The 23,195-nt window shown below is 37.2% G+C and overlaps 1 protein-coding gene across 1 annotated transcript; it reads left to right on the forward strand.

Annotated features, from left to right (window-relative positions):
• The first annotated feature begins 4,188 nt into the window (after window positions 1-4,188).
• Window positions 4,189-7,202, forward strand: LOC112776517 (protein FAR1-RELATED SEQUENCE 5-like). Its single transcript, XM_025820709.1, has 5 exons — window positions 4,189-4,407; window positions 5,532-5,591; window positions 5,691-6,427; window positions 6,524-6,924; window positions 7,147-7,202. Exons 1-5 carry the CDS (start codon window positions 4,189-4,191, stop codon window positions 7,200-7,202), a joined length of 1,473 nt encoding a protein of 490 aa, XP_025676494.1.
• The last annotated feature ends 15,993 nt before the right edge of the window (window positions 7,203-23,195 follow it).

The following is a 23,195-nucleotide window of genomic DNA, read 5'->3' on the forward strand; positions in this document are numbered from 1 at the left end:
CCATAGGAATAAACAGAAAAACTTTAAGCGAAGCGTCAACACCAAACTTAAATGTTTGCTTGTCCTCAAGCAAAGAAAATATGAAAATAAAAACAAATAATAAGATGAAAGAAGAATAAAAGGATAAAGGAACAAGAGAGAATTAGGATTGGGAGAGAGAGAAAGAAAATAAAAATTGGGCAGCGAACTAGTATAATTGTGCGGCGCAGGCGACGCGTACGCGTGCAGCACGCGTATACGTGGGGCGCAAAATTTTCTTAATGACGCGTAAGCGTCAGGCATGCGTCCGCGTGCCCTTGGTTTTGTGCGATTCGCGCGAATCTAGCCGCGCACCCGCGTGACTTCCTGTTCGCATGGCTTGGGAACCAAATTTTCATACGATGCGTGCACGTCAAGCACGCGCTCACGTGGATGGCCATGTGTGCAATTGACGCGGATGCGTCAGTCATGCATCCGCATGACCAAATTTGTGCTTTTAGCACACTTCTTGCCCCAAGCCAGCACAACTCTCTGCCCGAACACTCTTTTACGTTGATTTTGCAGGTCACGCGTACACATCAATGACGCGCACGCGTGGATGGCGATAAGTGTAAACAACATGCTCGCGTGGGGTATGCGTACGCGTCGGTTTATTTGTGCGAAAGGCTCTATTCTAGCACCACTCCCGCGCAACTCTCTGTTCATATTTATTTTTCACGCACATGCATATGACGCGTACGCGTCAGCGATGCTTGCGCGTCACATGCTCCTCTTCTCTCTTTTTTTTTTTAAATATCCGGCTCCTGTCCTAAGATAGCTGCATGATCAGAAAATTAGTAAGAACTCAATAGAATCAACTAAGTAAGAAAACTACTACTACGAGAAACAACTAAGAATGAAAAGAAATGATCATACCATGATGGGTTGTCTCCCACCAAGCACTTTTAGTTAAAGTCCTTAAGTTGGACATGTGGTGAGATCCTTGTCATGATGGTTTATGCCTGTACTGATCCAGGAATCTCTACCAATGTTTGTAATTCCAATGGCTACTGGGATCCCAAACTAGGCGCATAACGCCTTTGAGCAAGTTGAAGTAAGTGACAAGGCCCCAAGAGTGTTGATTGTGGCAATGAATTCTAGGGTCCTGAACCTTGCCTTTACATCCGTCTTCTTGTGGATCACCATTGTTCCCACCGGGTGGCAAGCAATCTGAATTCTCACAGAGACATCCAAACAACCTTCTAGACCCATTCAAATTTGCTCTACACCAATCCTTGCACTTCAATTTAGAGCATGCAACCATATTGAACCTTGCAACCATATTGAACCTTGCTTGACATCTCTTGCCACTAACCATCTTCCTCTTACGCTTAATGCCAGAAAGAGCTCTAAGTTGACCATCCGTCTCTAGTATCCCATATTCAAGTAGAAAAGTACAGGTTAAGGATATGAATTTTACCCCCTTGAATGTTGTATTGGATGGTGATGGTTTTGGAAGAGGTCTTGCAAGCTCCACTCCCTTGTGTTCTTCTTTGAATTCTTCCACTTCTTTGCAAGCTTCCTCAATTTCAACCTCTTCCTCTTGGTAGCTGGCTTTTAATTCAATCTCTTCTTTATTGCTTACCAACGGCATGGGAGGTTGTGCATCTTCCTCCTTTGTGGGTGCATCTTCCTCCTTTGCTTTTGCATCTTCCTTTTCTTCCATGCGTGAGGATGGAAAGTTCTCTAGTTCACTGGAGTATAAACTCCTTTGATTGATTTCCTCACTTTCTTCCATAGGATCTTGCATTATATCTTCTGGAAAGGAATTTGCTTGCTCCTCTTCCTGTGACTTGATAATTGACTGCACATGTTTCTCTACATTTTTGACACTCGTCTTTATATCAAGTAAGAATTCTTTCATAAGAAGCTCAAGATCTAATGGTATTTGAGATGAATAAGGAGATGATGGCTCTTGATATGAATAAGAAGGAGATAATGGTTCTTGATATGGGTAGAAAGATGATGGTTCTTGATATGAATATAGAGGTGGTGGCTCTTGATAGTTTGAACATGGAGCATTGAAGTTTCTTTGGTTTTGACTTTGCCAACCAAAATTTGGATAGTTCCTCCATCCACCATAATATGAATCACTACTCGGGTGTGACTAGTAACCCATGTGATCTCTCTCCATTATTTTTCCTTAGCACAAAACACCAAAAAGGATTAAACGCACCATGTGGTAAATAGGAAAGCAAAGAAGAAAGAACAGAATTCTAAGGATTAAAATAAAACTAACTAGGAAATACCAAACTTAATTTCAGAAATTAAGAAAAATATTGGTGCTATTAAAAAAAATTTCAATTTTTTTTAAATTATTTTTTATTTTTTATTTTTTTTTTAATAATAAAAGAAAAAAAAAGAAAAAAGAATTAAAGAAAACGAAACAGGGGACGGGGGTTGCTAACGCGAAACAAGGAAAAAATATTTCTCTTTTTTTTTAAAAAAAATAATAAAACATTTTTTTAAATTAAAATTAAAACGCCTAATCTAAACAATCAAACAACTAATAGTTGTTAATCACAATCAATCCCTGGCAACGGCGCCAAAAACTTGGTGCGGAATTTTATAACCCACAAACTAACCGGCAAGTGCACCGGGTCGTACCAAGTAATACCTTACGTGTGTAAGGGTCGATCCTACGAGGATTGATGGATCAAGCAACAATAATTTATTGATTGGCTTAGTTAGGCAAGTAGAAAAGAGTATTTGGATGTTCAAAAGGTTTAAGTTCGAATTCAGAATATTAAAAGGATAGACAAATAAATAAGTTGGGAATAAAATATTGAGAAGGTAGTTAAGGCTTCAGAGTTATCTATTTTTCCGGATTTACTTTTCTTACTAACTATTTTAATAATGTAGGATTTAATTTATGGCAAACTATATGTGACTAGACCCTAATTCCTTAGACCTTTCTAGTCTCCTCTAAAATTCATTAAGTGCCAATTCCTTGGTCAATTAATTCCAATTAGAAGCTACATGATCAAATTCCAGTTTATATGCCACAAAAACTCTAATTACCTAAAAATAAAAGGATTATATGTCACGTATCCCGTTAAATCCAGATAATTAAAATTTAGGAGAATATGTTTTCAAGCTGTTGTTCAAGTAAAGAGTTTTTCCAAGTTTTACAAGAACTCAAATAGAAAGAGGGTCATACTTCCGTTCCACCCAAATTCATAAAATAAAGAACGAAAATAATTCTTAAATTATAAATCCACACATGAATTAAAATAGAAAAAGCAATAAAATCAATCAATACAAATAGACAGAGCTCCTAACCTTAACAATGGAGGATTAGTTGCTCATGGAATGTGAGATGTAAATTTGTATAGAATTTCCTAATAGAATCCCCATAATGTAATCTACCTAATAGAAGAGAAGTCTCCCCTTTTTATAACTAATCCTAATTAATTTAAAATCTAATATTTTAAATTAAGATAATATCTTTTCCTATTTTAAAATCAAATTTGAATTTAAATCAGAATCAACTAACTACTCCGCGTCTTGTAACGTGGGGACCACTTGGCTTCACTGGATCCGCGCCTAACTTGTGTGCTAAAATGGGGCCCAGAAATCACCCTAGCGGTTTCTGCATTTTCTGCATATGGCGCATATCACGCGTACGCGTCAGTCACGCGTACGCGTCGATGGTCTTTTCCGCAAGTCACATGGACGCGTCGGTCATGCGTCCGCGTCGCTATGCAATTCTTCAATTCACGCGTACGCATCAGTCACACGCACGCGTCGTCATGGAAAGCTCCAAATCACGCGAATGCGTCAGTCACGCGTACGCGTCAGTCACGCGTACGCGTCACTCCTCGCTGCTATCTCCTTTAAATCTTGAGCTGCAGAAACTCCATCAAATCCAGTCGAATGCTACCTAAAATAAACAATATTGCACAAAACTCAAAATAGCATCCATAGTGGCTAAAACATAATTAATTCTTAATTAAACTCAACAAATTAGATGCAAATTCACTACGAAAAGATAAAAAAAGATACTCACGCATCAGTTACACGGCTGCCCCATGTGCTAATTTCCACCTCCCAGAGTAGTCAACTGCCCAGCACTGCATCCTGTTGATCGGCTTCCTCCTTCAGCTACGATTGAACAGTCCACCGCCAATAACAACTAACCAACCAGCGCCGCACTCTTCTCCGCACAGAATGAAGCCGGTTGACTCCTTCAGAATGGCAGAATCGCAAGATGAACATGTTTCAAGCGAGGATCCTCCTTTATGCACTTCACCTAGCCGAAATTCATTAATGGAGGTCGATATAGTGGAACCGCTAGATTGTGTAGCCTCTGACGTTTCAGAAAATTTATCATACGAACAAGAAAACCTAACCGGCGATGTCACAGGCCATGGTCACAAGTCGAACAATGTGAGCAATTAGGATCCTCAATTTCTGCCATGGATGTTTATTGTGCGTTTAGTTTTTATGTTTAGTCACAATGTAAATGAGTACTTTAATTGTATGGTTATTGAAACATGCAATTGTAAGCAATCAGTTGAGATGCAAATAAATTTATGTTTGTTTTATATTTAATGGTATCATTACATGCATTGAGGATTGGCCAAAATTAATTAACCATTGCATGCTTATATGATTACATCCAGGAGAACATTTTTTCGTACGTGTTTTTGTATATGAATCTATGCTCTCTTCATTTTAAATGGCATCTTTATTTGCTAATCATCCTATTATGGACTTACGTGCTTATATGGCTGATGGGATAGCATAATTTAATTTTTTGGTATGCTTATATAAATGCATTTTTATGTATGGTGTCCGTATATTATCCCTACGTGATGATCAAGCAAGTATTTAAAATAGATAACCATAGGGTAATTCAGTGCCTGAATTTGTTTACTAAATTGAAGTGAATGCTACTTGTATTTGCAACATGCTAACCATGGAATGCTTATATTAGTGTTTTAATCATGTAATGGTATGTTTATATGCTCACTGCATATTTTTTTAGTTATATGCTGATATGCTTCCTGCCTTGTATTTGGTTATTTTTCATGCTTATATTAGTGTTTTAATCATGTAATGGTATGTATATATGCTCACTACATATTTTTTAGTTATATGCTCGTATGCTTCCTGCCTTTTATTTTAATATTTTTCATGCTTATGGGAATATGTAGTTAATGAATGATGTGCTTATGTTCTTCTTGCATCTGAAGAAACGAGTGTGTGTATGTAAATATACAGGAAAAGAATTTTGTGGCTGGAGTGAAAAAAGAAGCCACTAAAGGGTAAGTAAGGCCCTTAACTATTAGCCAAAATGGAACAAATAATTCCTAATGATTTTCATTGAATGAGAAAAAAATAAATAAATGGTGAAAATTAATTAAATAATACATGAAATGAAAAAAAATCTCTTTGCTTGTTTTGTAGCTGTTGATGTGTTTTCTGTGATTGTTTTAGAGATTTTATTGAAATGAGTTTTGATCAGGATCTTCCTCGTTTTGGTTACTCTGTTTGTTTGGGAATTTTAGGCCACACAGTTGTCGGATGTTACAGATGTTGGAAGTGAAGAGATGGAGCTTGTTGATGAGGTATTGGAGTCTAGCTTACTTTTGTGTACTCATAATGTTCATGTTTGATTTGATAACTAATGGTAATTAATTTTTCGTTCGAATTAATATAAAATACAGTTACCAGATCATGATTGCCTACAAGAAGACGAGATACCAAGAGTTGGAATGTGGTTTGCTCAGTTACAGATGGCTCATGACTTTTATGTGACCTATGCAAAGAAAGCTGGATTTGCAACTAAGATAAGGACGACAACATTTGATAAGATCACAAAGGCTCCCATTAACCAAGCTATACACTGTAATCGCGACGGGATCCGCGAGTCTTGTGTTAAAGCACCAACGCGGAAGAATGCGATTTCAGCTGCTGGGTGCAAGGTAAAGATATATATAAAATTTGATAAAGACGTGCAAGATTGGATTTTGCTCAAGGTTGACTTGACGCACTCTCATCCCTGTTCACCGAAAGAGGCAGTGCACTACCATGAGTATAGGCAGCTGATCATGCATGTGAAGTGCGTGATCGAGGATAATGATGAGGCTGGGATTCGGCCAAACAAGACATTCCTTGCTTTGTCAAATGAGGCTGGTGGCCCCTCTAACTTAGGATTCTCAGAGAAGGATTTAAGAAATTATATAATAGCAAGGCTCCGAACTAGCAACGTGAATGCGGATTTCAGGGAGATGATGAGCTACTTCAGGAGAATGAAGGACATCAATCCAAACTATTTTTACGCGGTGGAGTTGGACGATGAGTGTAAATTTAAGAGTGCAGTATGGGTCAATGCAAGGTGTAGGGCGTCGTATGAATACTATGGAGACGTCGTGTCAATTGATAGCACTTACAGAAGGAATAGGTACGTAGTAGTTAAGTTGGTGTTTTTTCCTTTTCTTGATAAAACGTTATTCGATCGTCATTGGTATTTCTTACATTTGGTTGGTTTTTTTGGTAGGCATGGATTACCGTTTGTGTCGTTCGTTGGGGTCAACCACCATGGTAGGTTGACCCTCCTCGGTTGTGCTTTGTTGGGGAATGAGAAAATCGCAAGTTATGAGTGGGTTTTTAGCCAATGGGTCAACTGCATGGGAACTGCTCCACAGTGTATCATAACCGATCAATGTCGATCCATGTACCGTGCGATAAAAAATACTTTACCCGACACACGCCACAGGTGGTGCATCTGGCATATTATGAATAAGTTACCTTCCAAGCTTGGGGGTTACCGTCAGTATGGAGCATTGTATGTTGACCTAAATGACATTGTGTGGAACTCTCGGACCGAGGAGTCATTTGAAGATAACTGGGCTGATTTTATAGATGAGTACAACTTACATAACAACACATGGCTATCAAGTTTGTTACTGTACGATTACTTCACACGCTTTTATTGCAATTGTTTGGCATCTGAATGTTTAGTATATGCGTAATTTTTTTATGACAATTATATGGATGTTCATTATAATATACATTTGGATGTTTAATATATCAGTGATTATGGATGGTCATTTCTCAGGTGTAGTAATATGTTTGGTGTAAGCTTTCTATCATTAATTTGGGATTATTTATTCCTTGTAGATCTGTATGATGATCGACATATGTGGATCCCAATATACTTCAAGGGTGAATTTTGAGCAGCAATGCGGAGTACGCAAAGAAGTGAGAGCATGCACGCATTCTACGGTGGATACTTACACAGTAAAACTAGCTTGATTCAATTTGTTCATGAATATGACAATGTTCTTGGAGTCAAGGAGCAGAGGGAACTGGAGGATGATGCTGCAGACTCGAGGGGGGTTATACCTTGTGCAACCACCTCGCCTATGGAGAAATAGTTTCAGCAAGAGTATACCACGAGCATTTTTAGGGATGTTCAAATTGAGTTTGTGAAGAAGGCTAACTGCAGAGTTTCTGCAGTTGATGAACAGGGTCCATTGGTCTGCGTGACGGTGAAAGAGGGAAACTAGTCAACGATACTATTCTATGCGTTTCATACGATGTTCACTTTGACCATTCCACACAGGAGCTTCGTTGTGAGTGCAATCTTTTTGAGAATTCAGATGTATTGTGTTGTCACTGCCTTGAAGTTTTCCATTCATATAAAGTGTAAAAAGTGCCTTCATGTTATGTTCTCCCTCAATGGAGCAAGAAGATAAAGCGCAAACATACGTATGTCAAAAGTAGCCATGATATCAGTCGGTCGGATGAGAGTCATGTTGCATTCAGGGGACTGTGTGCACACTTCTATAATGTTGCTCAAGAGTTCGTCAGTGACGATGAAGAAACAGCATTGCTGCATGTTGCTTTGGAAGAAACAATGGCCAAGTTGGCTGCGCACCGTGCCAAAAAGAGGTCCGAGAGCGTGTCAAAGACCTAGACGAACATTGGCTCATAGAGTTCGAACAATGTCAGTGTTGATGACATCCAAGGTCCATCGAAGGTCACCACAAAGGGGAGGCCAAAGAGTAAGAGGCTCGGCGCTGTCCTTGAGAAGTCATTCAAGAATTCAAGGCGGAGAAAACAAAAGAATTCATCCCCGGTAGATGTTTGGCTTAATCTCAACTTTGTATGTTTATTTGGTATATTACTATTCTAGAACATAACTTTTGGACTTTTTTCTTCTTTTTTTTGGGCAGGTGGTTCGTCCACACGTATTTCAAGATATACACCATGGTTCTGTTGCTGGCCTAAATGTCCCCGAACAAGCCGGTGGTTTCATGTCTTTATTAAGCTCCTTCAACAAAAAGTAGGATTAGTTGGACAAGTTTGTGATAGTGTATATTTTCTCATCGCTGTGTTTAAGGATTATTGTTAGTTTCAAGGTTCTAAGACAACTGTTGCAAAAGGTCCACATGTTATTAATTGCAAGAACCATTTTTTCGAGTGTTAAATCGAACCATTTTACTATTTTTATTTTCTGTAGACTTAATGCATAACGTGTATATTTGATGGTTATTCTGTAATTTACGTTGTCGTTTAATTAAGTTGTTCCAGATTTCTACATGCTTTACAGTATAGTTTTTCGGTACGTAGTTGTTCGTCATAGACATTGTTTTAACGTATTTTTTAATGAACTAAAGTGGATGTTCATTTCTATAGGTGTTCAGATGTTCATTTCTACTATAAACAAGGATGGTTAGCCGTTAGCATCCGTGTGTTTTGATTTTGACCTTGTTAGACTGGATGTTCATTATAGTAAGGTATAAGATGTTCTGTTTAGCTATATTGGTGGATGGTTAGTGGTCACTTGTTTCAATATGTACAAATATGGCAGTTTTACAAAAAAAAACTTGATAAAGCCAGGATTCTAACATTTAAAAAGACATGGATAATTTTTGGGTAACATAACCAATAAATCATTGTACTGTAGGAAAAAAAATATGTCATTGAATAAAGTCTTTCTAATGTGACAATAACAAATCCTTAAGCATGTCAGCAGTAAGTAAACTCAGTATAATCTGGTAGTTCAATTCATTGTAACTAATACTAAGTAAGCAACTTCTTCCTCCCTCTGCGCATTGCCCTCTTCGGTAATCCCTCTGCACGTTCAACCAATGACCGTGTGCTAGGTGCAGTGTATGGTGAACTAACGTCCTTCTTCTTGTTCCGTGGTGCATTGCGATGAACAGGTTTAACCTTGTTTTCCAATAACGAGATAAGCTGGTGTACCGATGCAATCTGCAGGCCACAGATAATGTCTAGCATCAATTCTATCCTATCTGATCTGAGTGAATCCTGTGGGTAGATTTATCAGTTGGTATAGTATTAAGAACCGTTACAGTGATATTTTTACAAGATCAATAATGAAATTTGTGCAAATGTTTAATTAACAAACCTCATCCTATTCACAAAGTTGACGTTCTTTGGTCCAACTTTCCATCAACTTAATGACATACATGCCACAGTCAAAGCTACAAGACAATAAAACACTATTGCAATTAGGTTGAGAAAAACCAAGTTACATGGTACGACACATTTCGAATTGAAATATAAAAAAGCCTCAAATTTGGGTTATAATTTCATCTCACTTGTTCGGTTGCTTTGGAACCCTCGCGTACGAACGAGCTGGGCCGTGCGTAGTCCGAACGAATGCAGGAATAGAAATGCTTGCCATATCCTCACATAGTCTCCCCTGAAAATCATGGAACGAACATACGCGAGCAAAATTATATCGACTTGAACTGTGCGGCTGTATTTTGTTTAAAAGAATGATGGTATCTTACCACATATGCATCGAGCTTTATTCGTTTATCATCTTCTGGTCCATAATGCAAACTATCGAGAATAAGTAAGCGCTTCGCAACCACATCAAATGCATATACCCACCAATGGCCCCTCCAACAATAAGGAATTAACCACTGCACCAAGTAGCAAATATGAAGAGATTTTTCATGTGAGGAAAAAAAATAAAACAAAACAAAAACTATTGATCTCATTCGACCATTCAAGAACCTGAACATTCTCAAATCATGTGACAACCTATTTCCAATAGGTATTTAAATACAAAACAGCAACTCACCCATTTTCTCTTTGCTGCTACTACTTTGTCAAAGAACCTAGTATCATCACCAAAGCTTGGACTAAGACCATCATAAATTGGTGCCACACCGTCCATAAATTTTTCCAGACTATCATTTTTTATAACTGATTCCTGCAGACCCACACATAGTAAGAATCCTAATAAAAAGCTTTTTCCACATAGTAATAAGAATGTAATTACCAATATGCCTGGACACACGCAATAGAACTCTTGCTTGAACCTAGATGATTCAGTGTCATTGAAAGTATAGCACATCCATTGAATTACCTACACAGAGTATTAAGCAAGTGTAATTCAAACACCGATATAAGTATAGGGAATTAAAACGCATGCTTAAGTTCATATATGTACACAGCTGTTTACCCAACTGCGTGGTTTCAAGGTCCAGAAGTCCTTCCTTTGTAATACCATGTAGTCCCGCCCTTCATAGGAAGCTAAATCTTGATTTTTATCCAACGACGGGTTAACTATCCATGTTTTGATTTGTTCCTCCTTAGTCTCTCCCAACTTTATTTCTCTTAGTCTTGGATGAATTGAATGTATTGGGGACGGGGTTAGAGTCTTTTCAAGCTGAGTTAAACCGAGTGAAAAGCTCGGTCTACCTGGACTCAGTGTATGATAGGGTGATTTTATTGGAAACACCGTTTGCAGGGGTTGCATGATTATGGCTTTGGTTTGGTGCCCATGTTCAACATTATTAAGTGCTTGCTCAAATTCAGGACATTGAACGATAGAGATGTCAAATTCACTGCAAACAAATGGGACAAGAATTTAGCTAAGAGAACATGTCATGCCTAACTAGACAGTTAATCACATGACATGGGTGTGAAAATAAAAAAAAAGAAAAACATACAGCAAGGTAATAAATAACCCACTAACCAGTCAAAATCATAGTCACTGAGCTGTACAGGTGCCGCTGGCGGTGTGTGTGGAGATCCATTTTTTAGGTCAGTTTTTCCTTCTTGATGACTTTCATGATTGCCGTTGAACACTGGATCTTCTTGTCTTATATCATGTGGCGGAGGGTGCTGTTGGAATAACCGTATCCTTCTAGCAAGCGGCACGTGGTCATCATCATCAGATTTCGAGACTACCAATGGCGCAGCAATGCTTCCTGAGACACTTTCTCTTGGAATTTCTTTTTTGGTGCTGCGTCTAGATCGGCTCCTACTGAGAATCAACTTTCTCCTCGAACCAGTCTTGGATTGCTGTGATGTAAATTCATGCATATCGTCATTTAAATTAACAAACAAACAAAACCTTACTAAAGTGAACAACCAAATCATACTAAAGTATACACCCAAAAATATAACAAAGTGAACATCCAATTCAAATTATCACATGAGCTATCCTACAGAAAGCAGACCACCTTATCTGTCTCCTTATTTCTTGGCTGAGATGTAGTCTTGCCTTGGGTAGACGGAAATTGGTCAGTGTCCTTGCAGGGCCTTTTACACCCTCCTTTCTCGTTAACTGTTTTACTTGAAGACTACTTCTTATGTCTTTTCTCTTTCATTGAATTGTTGACTAGGCAACCCTGTGTTCAACATGGGGCAACAAATACATGAAAAAATCTAATGTGAACTTTCAGGCGTTTAGAAAACATAACAAACTTACAATCGTTCAAAAAAATTAACCATCTATGGCCACACTATATTTTACATCCAAAACTCAACTACAGTGAACATCCTCAATTACAACCACACTAATCATCACTAAAATATATTTTCACACAATGAATCAACTAGGCAGCACCATCAAGCAATTCTTTCATACATAAAAAGCCATCCAAATAAATTAATCATAAGTTATCTATCTAGTTCAAATTAGATCCTAATTTGAGCATCCTAAATCCTCCTGTTTAAGTAACAAACTCAACTCAAATAAAACCTTAATAAAAATAAGACACAACTGTATTCAAACAAGCTTTCAACATAAAAACATGTAAATATCATACACGGTCATTGAATTTAGCTCTCCTAATCGTTATTTTATGAACTTCATATATCAAAACAAGCCATACAGCCACATAATGAAGTTACTTTATAATTTTGTAAAGGCAAATTCTATGATAACGATCAACCATCATATCACATAAATAAGGATCAAATTAATTGAGCTCACAAGCTTTCATAAGGAAAGCAAATCATCTTTTCTGCCTTCCTATAGCTTGGATGAGGTGAAGTCTTCCCTTTGGTAGACGGTGATTCGTCAGTGTCGTTGCGGGGTCTTGTACACCTCCCCCCTCGTTAACAACTTTACTCGAACATTGTTTCTTCTGCTTTCTCTTGTTCCTTGCATTTTTGACTATGCAACCCTGTGTGTTCAACATTTGGTCAAAAAAGGATTCCAAAACTTCAACGTGAACCGCCAATTGCATTTTCTGTTCAACTAGATTTTATAAAATGCATTAGTAGAGATTAAACCTGTGAGATGACGTAGTCGGCCTTCTTATCAAGCTCATTAGTGGTCCACTCAACAATCCAGGATTTGGGTACTTGACATGCATGCAACGGACCATGTTTCAAGCGCTGAAAGTACAAAACCTATAGAGAAATAACTTAAATTTTAGGAATTACACCTACGGTCATACATTGACTTCAAATTAAAGTAATTTATTGCATTACCAGCAACACGAACATGCACCCGCCGCATGTTTCCCTGTTCTCATCTTGGAATTTCCTTATCGCATCCCGCAGCCATTTTAATATGTGATAAGGCCAATGAAACCTTCTAGGGTTCGACACATCTAATATCGGAGGGAGGTGCCACGGAGAAATAGTTTGCTGGCTTGTGGGGTTCAGAAACATCTTAAAAACAACCATGATAAAGTATCTTCTAAACCTCATCCTCTGTTGCTCAGTCTCCATTGGACAAGAAAATACAAACTCATGGAGTTGGCTTGTTATTTTCTTCTGAAACTCCCCCTTAATTGCCAGATGCAATGGATTTTTCTTCTGCAATTATGGGATTGGTTCTCCTGCGAGGAATGGAACAGTTTCCCACAATCAGTAAGTGTCAACAACGGAGAAAGTGAACCACTCAGAGAAATTTTTTCATCCTACATAACTAACACTAACCATGAGAAGGTATGCCAAATACACTGCCAATAAGTTCGGCACTAATGCAAATGTCCCCTGCGTCCACCATGAGCGTGTTTGTGTCAACCTCATAAGCCCTGGCTAGTTGGAGCACGATGCTTTGTTTCACATGCCATTGTGGTACACGGCGGAGGAAACCGAATCCTATGGCCTCAATCTCGTCCAACTTAGCTCGCTCATGATGTTGTTCCAGGTGGGTAAATAAGTTATTGATGTAGCAAGGTGAGCACCGGGTCTCTACTAGTTTCTGTTGAACAAAACCAAAAAGGATCAGGATAACGTTATAGAAAAAAAATATGTTGCTTTAGTGATGTAATTTGTTCGATACCTTTTTATCCATCTGAGTTTCAGTTCAGCCGATATACAGATTGATTCATTTGGGCAACGTGGTAATTTGCTAACGCAATAGTCCCCCTGAAACCTTTCAATGTTAAATCTTACAGAAGCAGCAGGTGACCTCCAGCCAAATGACATAAATAAAATCATGATATTACTTACCAATTGATGTAACTAATTTATTTGAGTTATATGGCACGAGAATATTACACTGATGCGTCGAGGTAGATACAAAAATATTGGCATCAAGGATTATAGCCTTGTATTAATATCTTCTATGTTATGGAAGATAAACAAATATCAAAGCTAAAAACTTCCCATTAGTAACCATCTATAATTAGGATGAAAAACTAATTCATGAACACATATATCAGTAAATACACAATATAACTGACCATCCACACACTTAACTAACAATCAAAATAACTATGGGTCATGTCTATCAACCACACCCACCATCGAATTCCCTATCACAAGGGCTACCCAAGCAGCTTTCAAATATCACTAACAAACGAAGACCAGAAGCACATCCGTCAACTACAAGCATACCAATTATCAAGGAAAAATTCTTTCACACAATGCATCAACTAGATAGCTCCAGATATTATTTTATTCCTTCACAAGAAGGCATGCCAATAAATGATTCACAAAAAAGCAATTCACTTCAGGCGACTCCCACATGAGCATATAGAATTAGAATTTCTTTTTTCAACAATCTATAATCATACAAAAACCAAAAGACAAAATAAGCTTGTACATTATAAACTGTTGAATGACATAATAAACAAGACCCTTTAGAAATTATAAGATGCACCAAAGACACATTTATGGTTTCATTCCTATTCCTAGCACAAGATTCAGTGACGGCAGTTAATTGTTCATCAATAGGTTGGAACCAGGATGATAGATACATGTTTCCGGCGCAATGTAAAAAGGCCTTCAACCAACCCAACGAATACAAACACATAGACAAAGGACACCGTGATATCAAGTTGTATAAACCAACATGCATGGTGTGAAAATTAGTATATAAGAAAAACTAAGCAACGGGGACTCACCTAATAGTAGGTTAGCACGCTTGAATTGTTGAAAGCCTGAAGTTGAGATAGTGTGGTTGTTTTACCACTTCCTGAGGCACACAAAAAAAATTAATATTGTCTATTTATCCAGCTCATGTACCCGGAAGCAGGATTTAAATAGATTAAGGAAAAAAAGACAAGCTTATTTTACACAAAACAGCATGATACAAAGAGGCATCACAAAGCCACCAACACATTGCTTTGTCCATATAGCAGATATTACCTTGTTAGAGGCTACTAACTGCAAATTTTTCGTTCATGTTTAAAAATCAGGGGGTCCAAGCTTGAGAATAAAATTATTTTATTGTTATTACAAAGCAATCTCATAAAGAGCGGGTAATTATTTTGTTGCAGTGTTAAGACAAACATATTTAGTATCAAAAAATGTCCAATCTATGACAAAATTTCAAGACTAAATATCCAATATCATACTAAAGTAACCATTCGTGACAATATCAACGAAGAGTCAACAATGGTCAAGCAAGAAAATGTCAAACTAGATGCACATAGCCCATACAGATACAGACAAAAAAATGAAAAAAATTAATCTAAACTGATATGAAATCAAAACGAACAAAGTTTTTCGACACTTTTCCGCGCTAAAGTTAAATCATCATGGATTACAATAACGTAAATGAACTACCTAGCCCACAATCTCCGGGATGCTACCATCGCACCCAAAGCTTTCTCACCATGGTTAATCACTCATATAATCAACAATATCTATCTCTCACACAACATGCAACAGTGATAACCGTTCTAAAAAGGAACAACTACAGATACTTACATTAGATGGTTAGGATCTTCAACTGATGATGTTACATGTTTTCCTTGTGACGAGCACACGGCTGGTTTCCTCAGATTGGATGGTCGGCTGATTGGCGATGGCGTTGCCCACGCGAGTAAAAGTGCTCAGGTGCTCCTTTTCGGGGTGAGCGCTCCTCTGCCTTCAGCTTTGATCGGAGGCACAGCACGAAGAGACTCTGGGTCGGTGACGGCGGGATGTTCAGAGGCGGAGCATGGACTTCCTCTGGCGGTCATGGCGTGGTGTATTGGACGGCCTCCGGCGGTCACGGCGTGGTGCTCTCGACGACCACAGTGGGTGCAGTTCCGTTACCTGTTCACCTAGCGAGGTTGGCATTTACGGAGCTTAGGGGTCTGCCTGGTCAAACGGCGCTGAGGGGTCTACCTAGTTCTCTTCAACAATTGCAAGGGTTTGGGATAAGGAGTGAAAGGGCCCCAATCTACTGTATCAGGATTTTGGAGAAAAATGTAATTACTTAAAATTTAGTGGTGTGGTTAACTAACCATCTAAAATAGATTAGGGTTATTTATGAGTTAATTTATCCTGTTAAACTAAATTGGGCCTTCTAAACGGTCCATTGTAGCCATTGCACACATATTTTATTGTCTCCCTAGCGTTACCCATAAATTTAACATAAACCAATTTATTAGGTGGCACAGAGTCTATGCAAATCATTATAAGTTAAACCGATTAATCTTTAAGGTGACGTTATATATTTCATTTTTATTCACTCCGATTTATCATTTAAACATCTCCACTCTAACTTCTTTGAGAGAATCCAGTGAGGACCAGAGACAATATGACAAGAATTTAGCGATAATCTGGTAAAATCTGACAAGTGAAGTATTGGCAATAGAAAATAAGGATCAAAAGGATCATCTCTGTCGAATGGATAGTGTTGCTCATGTTGTTGGATGTGTACACAAACAATTCAATGTCTAAAATTCATATTGAAATTATATTAGAGTAAAAGTTAATTAGTAAGTGTTAGTTTTAGAATAATTATGATTGTGTTGATGTTAATATAGATAAGACTAGGTAGAGTAGGATTTATGGTGTATGTTATATAAAGCTATTGGTTGGGATAGATTTGTTACAGATAAGGGTGAATTTGTCTTATAATAGTTTAGAGTTACTATAGATGAGGTATACTTTGAATTAAAATTTGTAATTAAATTAGTATTTACCGTATTAGATTAGTTAGTAAATTTAATGGTTGAATGAAATAATTTTTTATGGTTTGAATGTTTGTTTTAATTAGTTACATATGGTATATTCATTGTGAAAAAATTATTGTGTGATTTATCCAACATTAAGAGGTAGCAGGAAATGCCTCTTCACAATCACGTCATTCTCTATTTGTAGGTTGCGGGGATGTACTACCTTGCTAAGTTCAATGACCATTAGTTTAAGCTTGATAAGTCTTTAATTAGTGCAATCATTGAGTGATGGCGTCTTAAGATACTTACGTTCTATATGTTGTTTGGTGACTACACTATAACTCTCTAGGATGTAAACTAACAACTCGAGCTTCCAATTGATGGTGAACATGTTAGTAGGTGGCTTATAGATTTTGAGCAGCACATTTCTGGTGGAAAACCAACATGGATTTGGTTCCAGGAGCTTTTTGGAGAGCTCCCTCTTGCGGAGTACATTGACAAGTTAACTATTGCCTACAAATGGTTTCAAGAAAGATTTGCAGTGCTCTTTCTCGATGCGAGTGAGGATACTATTAAGGTGTATACCAGAGCATACATCAAGATGTTTTTGTCCTTTCAGCTATTTGGAGACAAGTCCAGGAAATAAGTGCACATTAGATGGTTGCCTTATGTAGCTAGACTTGAGGATTCAGGGAGATATAGTTGGGGTTCGTTGACACTTTCGTGGCTATATCGATGCATGTGTTGAGTAGCCAACCGAAATATTGTACAGCTTGCTGATCCACTGCAACTACTATAATCGTGGATATTTTGGCGATTTCCCACTCTGAGGCTGCATGGCTATGATATATTGATGTGGCCCCTTGCATTTAGGTAGTAATTTCAACAGTATTATTTTTAATTGTGTATATGTCAATATTCATGCAAAATTTAAAATTTTATATATGTATTTATAGGTGTCGAGATACAATATACGTATTGACTAGAGGGATCCTATAGTTATCAAGACGATGTTGAGGCTTGATTTGTTGTAGGACACTGATGTAATTCGTAAAATTTATTGTAATTGTATTAATTAAGTTTTTGTGATTACTTTAAACTTATATACATTTGTGTATTATTTTTTCTTTAGCTTGTGTGGATGCCATATGCCATACTTCAGGTGGTAGAGGTTCTGCATTTGGAGATACTGGAAGACAAATATCATATGCTATGAAGAGAAGTAACATCACTGATATACTTTGCTATATATGAAGTAGGACCAGGTCGATCGGGGTTATACCACAAGTTGACAGGGTATAGCAACGACCTTACAAGGCACTTGACAAAAACTTCCTAATGTCGAAGGATGGTAGAGGATGAGGTCGATGGTATCCTACACATTTTTAGTCATGGCACTTGCACTAAACTCGAGCAGAGCATTCTATGATCTACTTTAACCTTGTCTAAGACCCGGGCCCTTTAGAGCAGTATCTAGAGTAGTGGTATTAGGAGGAACGGAGATTTTCATTACCTGATCACCTCCTTGGAGACCCTGTGACAGTTGGGATTACACCTTGTGCTGTCCCAAGGGGTGTAGGTGACCCACTAGCCAAGGAAATTGTGACGGATGTGCCAGACAAACGTAGTGTTGAGTGGCATAGTTATGTTGGGATGCAAGCTGGTGATCATGAATATTTATTACTCAATGATGTGTTGTTTGACATTGTTGAAGAGGAGGGAGTGGTGGAGGTAGACCTGGGGGTATAGGCAGATATGGGGGGGTGCTTGATGAGGACAACATCTTCAGAGAGGTAAGGGTGCATGTAAAGGTGGAGGTGATGGAGGTGGAGATGCCCTGGGTAGGGTTGCAGGTGGAGATGGCATGAGCAGTGTTAGAGGTGCATTTGATATGGATGAGCATGAGTTGGTGATGACATATTTGGCGCAGGGTCTAGTAGTCAAGTGCCTGAGTCAGTTGATGTTTTATGGGCTTGGTAATTCCCATATCATTGAGCAATAGTTTAGTAGTTATCATTCATTGATGAGATCATTGTGATGTTACAGGATGATGATGGAAATTATTATAGACCACATGTGGAGAATGCTATACCAAAATTTAGCATGGACCTCAACGAGCGTTCCATTGGACCTTACGATGGTCCTTTTGCATTAGGCGGGGCACCACCTTTAGTATTTTTTCTTCCAAATTGTGAAACTGGTAGACATAGGGATGTCAAAGGTAGACATAACGGCCATAGGGATGGACCAGAGGTGTCTAGTATTATGTGTTAAATGTTAATGAACATCATATTGTATATATTTTGATTATTGCATGTGAGTAATCCATGCTTTCTAGTTTGTATGTTTTTAGTTATTTGTTGCATGTTATGTTAATGATCATACATGATGTTATTGGATTTCCCTCGGTTATTAGTCATCATGCATTTCATGTTGTCCTAATACAAAAATTATATTACAAAACAACTTTGAATAGAAAATTAACATTTTGTAACACCCTACCACACAGAGCTTTACACCTAGGATATAAAATAGAGGTGGTGTGGTATTACGACCTCTAAAATAAAATATATAATAATACATAACAAAGGATAAAATATACTAGGAGTCTTGAAAAATGGGTAAAGTAATTTATTGCCAAATAAAAAGTGCAACACTCAAAGAATAGAATTACTTGCGAGCTAAGAAACCTAAAAGTTAAAGATATGAATAAACGAAAGAGCGAAAAGAAAGTCAAAAATACAATGAAACTAGCTCCTGACTCAGTCTGTGAAGACAAGGCTGGCCGGAGAATATATACATATATATACATAAGTATCCCAAATACCCAAAATATAGAAAAAGGACCCTAGCCCTCCTGTAACCTCTGAGGAACAAAATAATCAAGTATCTTGGAGAGTAAGCTAAGTACATATATACACATATATATATAAATAGAAAACCCAAAATATCCCAGACTACTCCGCTTCAAGAAATCCAGACGCCTAGCGAGGAGCCTCTCGACTTGCATATAAAAACAACAACATAGTATGGGATGAGAACCGGAGGTTCTCAGCATGGTAAAGGTGGCACGCGTATAATAAATAAGGTCCTAGGATGCTAGAGGCAATCCTAGAACTCCATCATACAATTATAAAACTTAATTTTTAAGTAGAAAAGATAAAAAGGGTTAGGTGATCTAAGTACCCTAAACTCACTTACTTTAAAACCTAATATCTAACACCTAACCAATCCGCCATTCCTCCGCTCCTCCATCATCCGTGTTTTAGCAGAGACAAGCAACCAAACAAATTTACGCACAAGTAGGGAGCAGATAGTGCAAGTAGCAAATAAAACAAGTTGCATGATAAATATTCAGTTAGGCAATCCCAAGTAATGCATAGCAGACAAAACAAACAAATGCACATGATGCATGCCTGTCCTACGGCTGATGAGGCTTATCTGTAGGTTATCCAGCCAACCCGATAAGTCTGAAAACCTTAGACTGTCCCCTGTCGTGCATCCTCATGAGTCTATGCATAGATTTCACTGTCATTCATCATTCAAACATTCATTCATAAATCACTCAATGGGGGCTATCCATACCTGGGAATTTATACGTGCCCGGTCACCCTTACGACGTAGGGTCAACAGAGTATTGAGATTTAACCCGGAACACATGGTGGCGAGCCACGATTCTGTTACCCAGGGAAACCTGTATCTCAGATATCATCATTCATAAGCCATTTAATATTCATAATCATTGTTTAGTCATTTATCAAGCCATGGCATCATTACTTCATTCAATAACCACTTCCCTTTCACATAGCTCATTATATTTACCTCTTTCTTCATTCCCAAGTTACCTTAAAACCCTAACTTCTTCAGAAAAAGGATTAGTTCGTCGTCTCCCTGTTTTGGGGGGTGTTTTCCCTGTCTTTGCATTGGATTCCGACTGATGTTCCTCGTGTTGGTTGGCTTTCGTCTTCTTGTCATTCTTCCTTTCGTCATTGTTTTATAGTGTGGCTAATAGCTCGGCCATTCGTTGATTTTCCGCAAGCAGAATAGCGTTGGCGGCCATGAGGTCAGCATTGTTTCACGGGGTTGCTGAGTCTCTGAAAGGTCCGTCATGCTTTAACTTCTAAAAAGAGAGTACAAGGCAGATATATATGTGTTATGAAAGTTAAAAAAATGAGGCTCGACTCCATGGTGGGTGCCAAATATTCTGTGTAAGGATACACTCCCGAGTTATGACAACAGCAGAAAGGTCGATCAGCAGCTCGGAAGCTCTCCTCGTTGAACCGTGGCCGAGGCGTAGAACCTGCAAAAGGGACTCCGATGCCCAAGTCAGTGAAATACCAATTAAAAATAAGAATGAAATAAAGGGTTGTAGAGATGAGTCTGCTATTGCTCGTTCTTTCGAGGATATCTGTTTTTCTTTATCTTGTGTTCTGTTGTGTCCCTTGACGAGGTTTGCTCAGTCGTTTATATAGATGGTGTTTGGGGAGTATCCATTTAGTTAGTGACCGAGTAGTTCTCGATTTTTTAGGGATCGTGGATGAGGATTTGTTAACGGCTTTCTAAAGAACGAGATTTTCGGATACACAGGACTGTTTGGAGAGTTGACTTGTTCTCGGTTGTTACTTCGTTGGCCAAGGATATTGGTATGGTACACTATTATTTCTTATATCACAACCACTATCATTATCGTGGTTTAAATCAACAACAAAGAATATGAATGCCACCAACACTACATCCAGTGCAACCATAGGTCTTAAAGTAGAAGCTCCGTCCAAAGTAATGGATTGAGGATTTAGAGTTGATCCTCTAAAAGTCCCAACCACATTAACAAGCTTCATATATAGCTTAGGGAACCTCATCTTAAGAAAACTTCTGTGACAACGAAACAACACTTAAAAGTCATCATCATTCCGTATCTCAAAAGAATTATACTTCACAAAAGTCTTATTAATCGTAATAAGGATCCTATAATACAAATATTTCACTCACTTTACTCCACACTCTCCAAGCTTCTGTAGTATAGTATTTTGCGATTCTGCAAAATTGATAAGGTAAAAACTCAGGTAAAGTCGATTTCACCTGAAGTTGATACCTCAGAATTGTTAGATGAAAATCTAGTTAAATTAGTTAAATTATCTCACGGCTCTCAGGTATAATTTCACGTAAAGTCGACTGCACCTGAGTTTTCACCGATTGATAAATGGATGAACGAAGACATTGGGTGGATCTTTACTGCTGAACTTAATTTTCTCTCTAGTTTTGTTTCTTAATTTTTCTCTTATAATAAACTTACACTAAGAAATTCTCATGAACCATTTTGGAATCACACACGTCATATCATACACAATGCGATTTTATATATTTATATAGATGTGGAGACTTCTTATAAATCAGTTTAAGTAAAATCGAATTATACAAATGTGAAGCCCTTGGTAAATCAGTTCTATATAAATTGATTACACTGATGAAGTGTTATTTTTTATTAATCAATTTAAGTTAAAACGATTTACTTGGTGACAGGAAATCAATTTATGTCGAAACAATTTACTATGAGTGCCTACAATTTAAGTTACATCGATTTATATAAAGACATTTGAAAACAAAAGTCAAAACAGGATAATCTAATAATATTAGAAGTGAATCAATTTAAAACTGTGATTTACCTTTATTTTGAAATTAATTACTACCGGACTTGTGATCGGGATAGCCTGAGAAAAAATTTTAAAAGGGTAAAATATACTTAAGTTTTATTTTATTTTAATTTTGTTCTAAAAATTTTAATTTGTATTAAATATATTTTTAATAGCTAATTTTTTTTAAAATTTAAAATAAATTTAACAACAATTTCATAAGAATAATTCTCAACACAAGCAAATCAAATATAATTTTTATGCATTATTGTTAGATTGATCTTAATTTTTTTAAAAATTTAGTCTTCAATGATATATTTGATACAAACAAAAAAATTTTAAAATAAAATTAAAACAAAATAAAATTTAAAAATATTTTTAAAATTTTTATCAAACTTTAAAAACAAAAAAATATAATTTACCCATTTAAAAAAATATATATATGGGAGCCATTGATGCAATGACGTTCTTAATTAACAAGTACTTGTTTATTGAATTAGCTAAATTTGCCCTAGCGGATGTATATGTGCAAACTACCAAACATTCTTGACAACTAACAAAAAGTTCCCTCAAAGCACAAAAATGGGACAATTGGTCTTAATTGATGACATCGAGTCAATAAATATAAACTCTTGCTGATTCATCTACACAAGATGTGCTCACACATAGAGGAACAAATTTGATATATTTGATTTGCCACATAGATAATAAACATCAGTAAAAAAATCAACTAACAAAAAGTTTTATATGTCTAAAATATTAAAAATTATAAAAATCTAAAAAATATATTAAAGAGTTCTATGTTAGTTGGTTATTAACAGTTTTTTGTTTGCTATTACTATTTTTCTAAATTTATGTTGGTTTATAAAAAAGTAAGATAGATCACTAATTACCTTGAAATTGGTTAAGGCAGTAGATCATACCTGATGATTTCTTAATCAAAGGTTTTTTAGTTTCAGTTCTAAAAATGAAAAGG

This window comes from Arachis hypogaea, chromosome 3 (genome assembly GCF_003086295.3).
Source record: "Arachis hypogaea cultivar Tifrunner chromosome 3, arahy.Tifrunner.gnm2.J5K5, whole genome shotgun sequence".
Classification (NCBI taxonomy): Eukaryota; Viridiplantae; Streptophyta; class Magnoliopsida; order Fabales; family Fabaceae; genus Arachis; species Arachis hypogaea.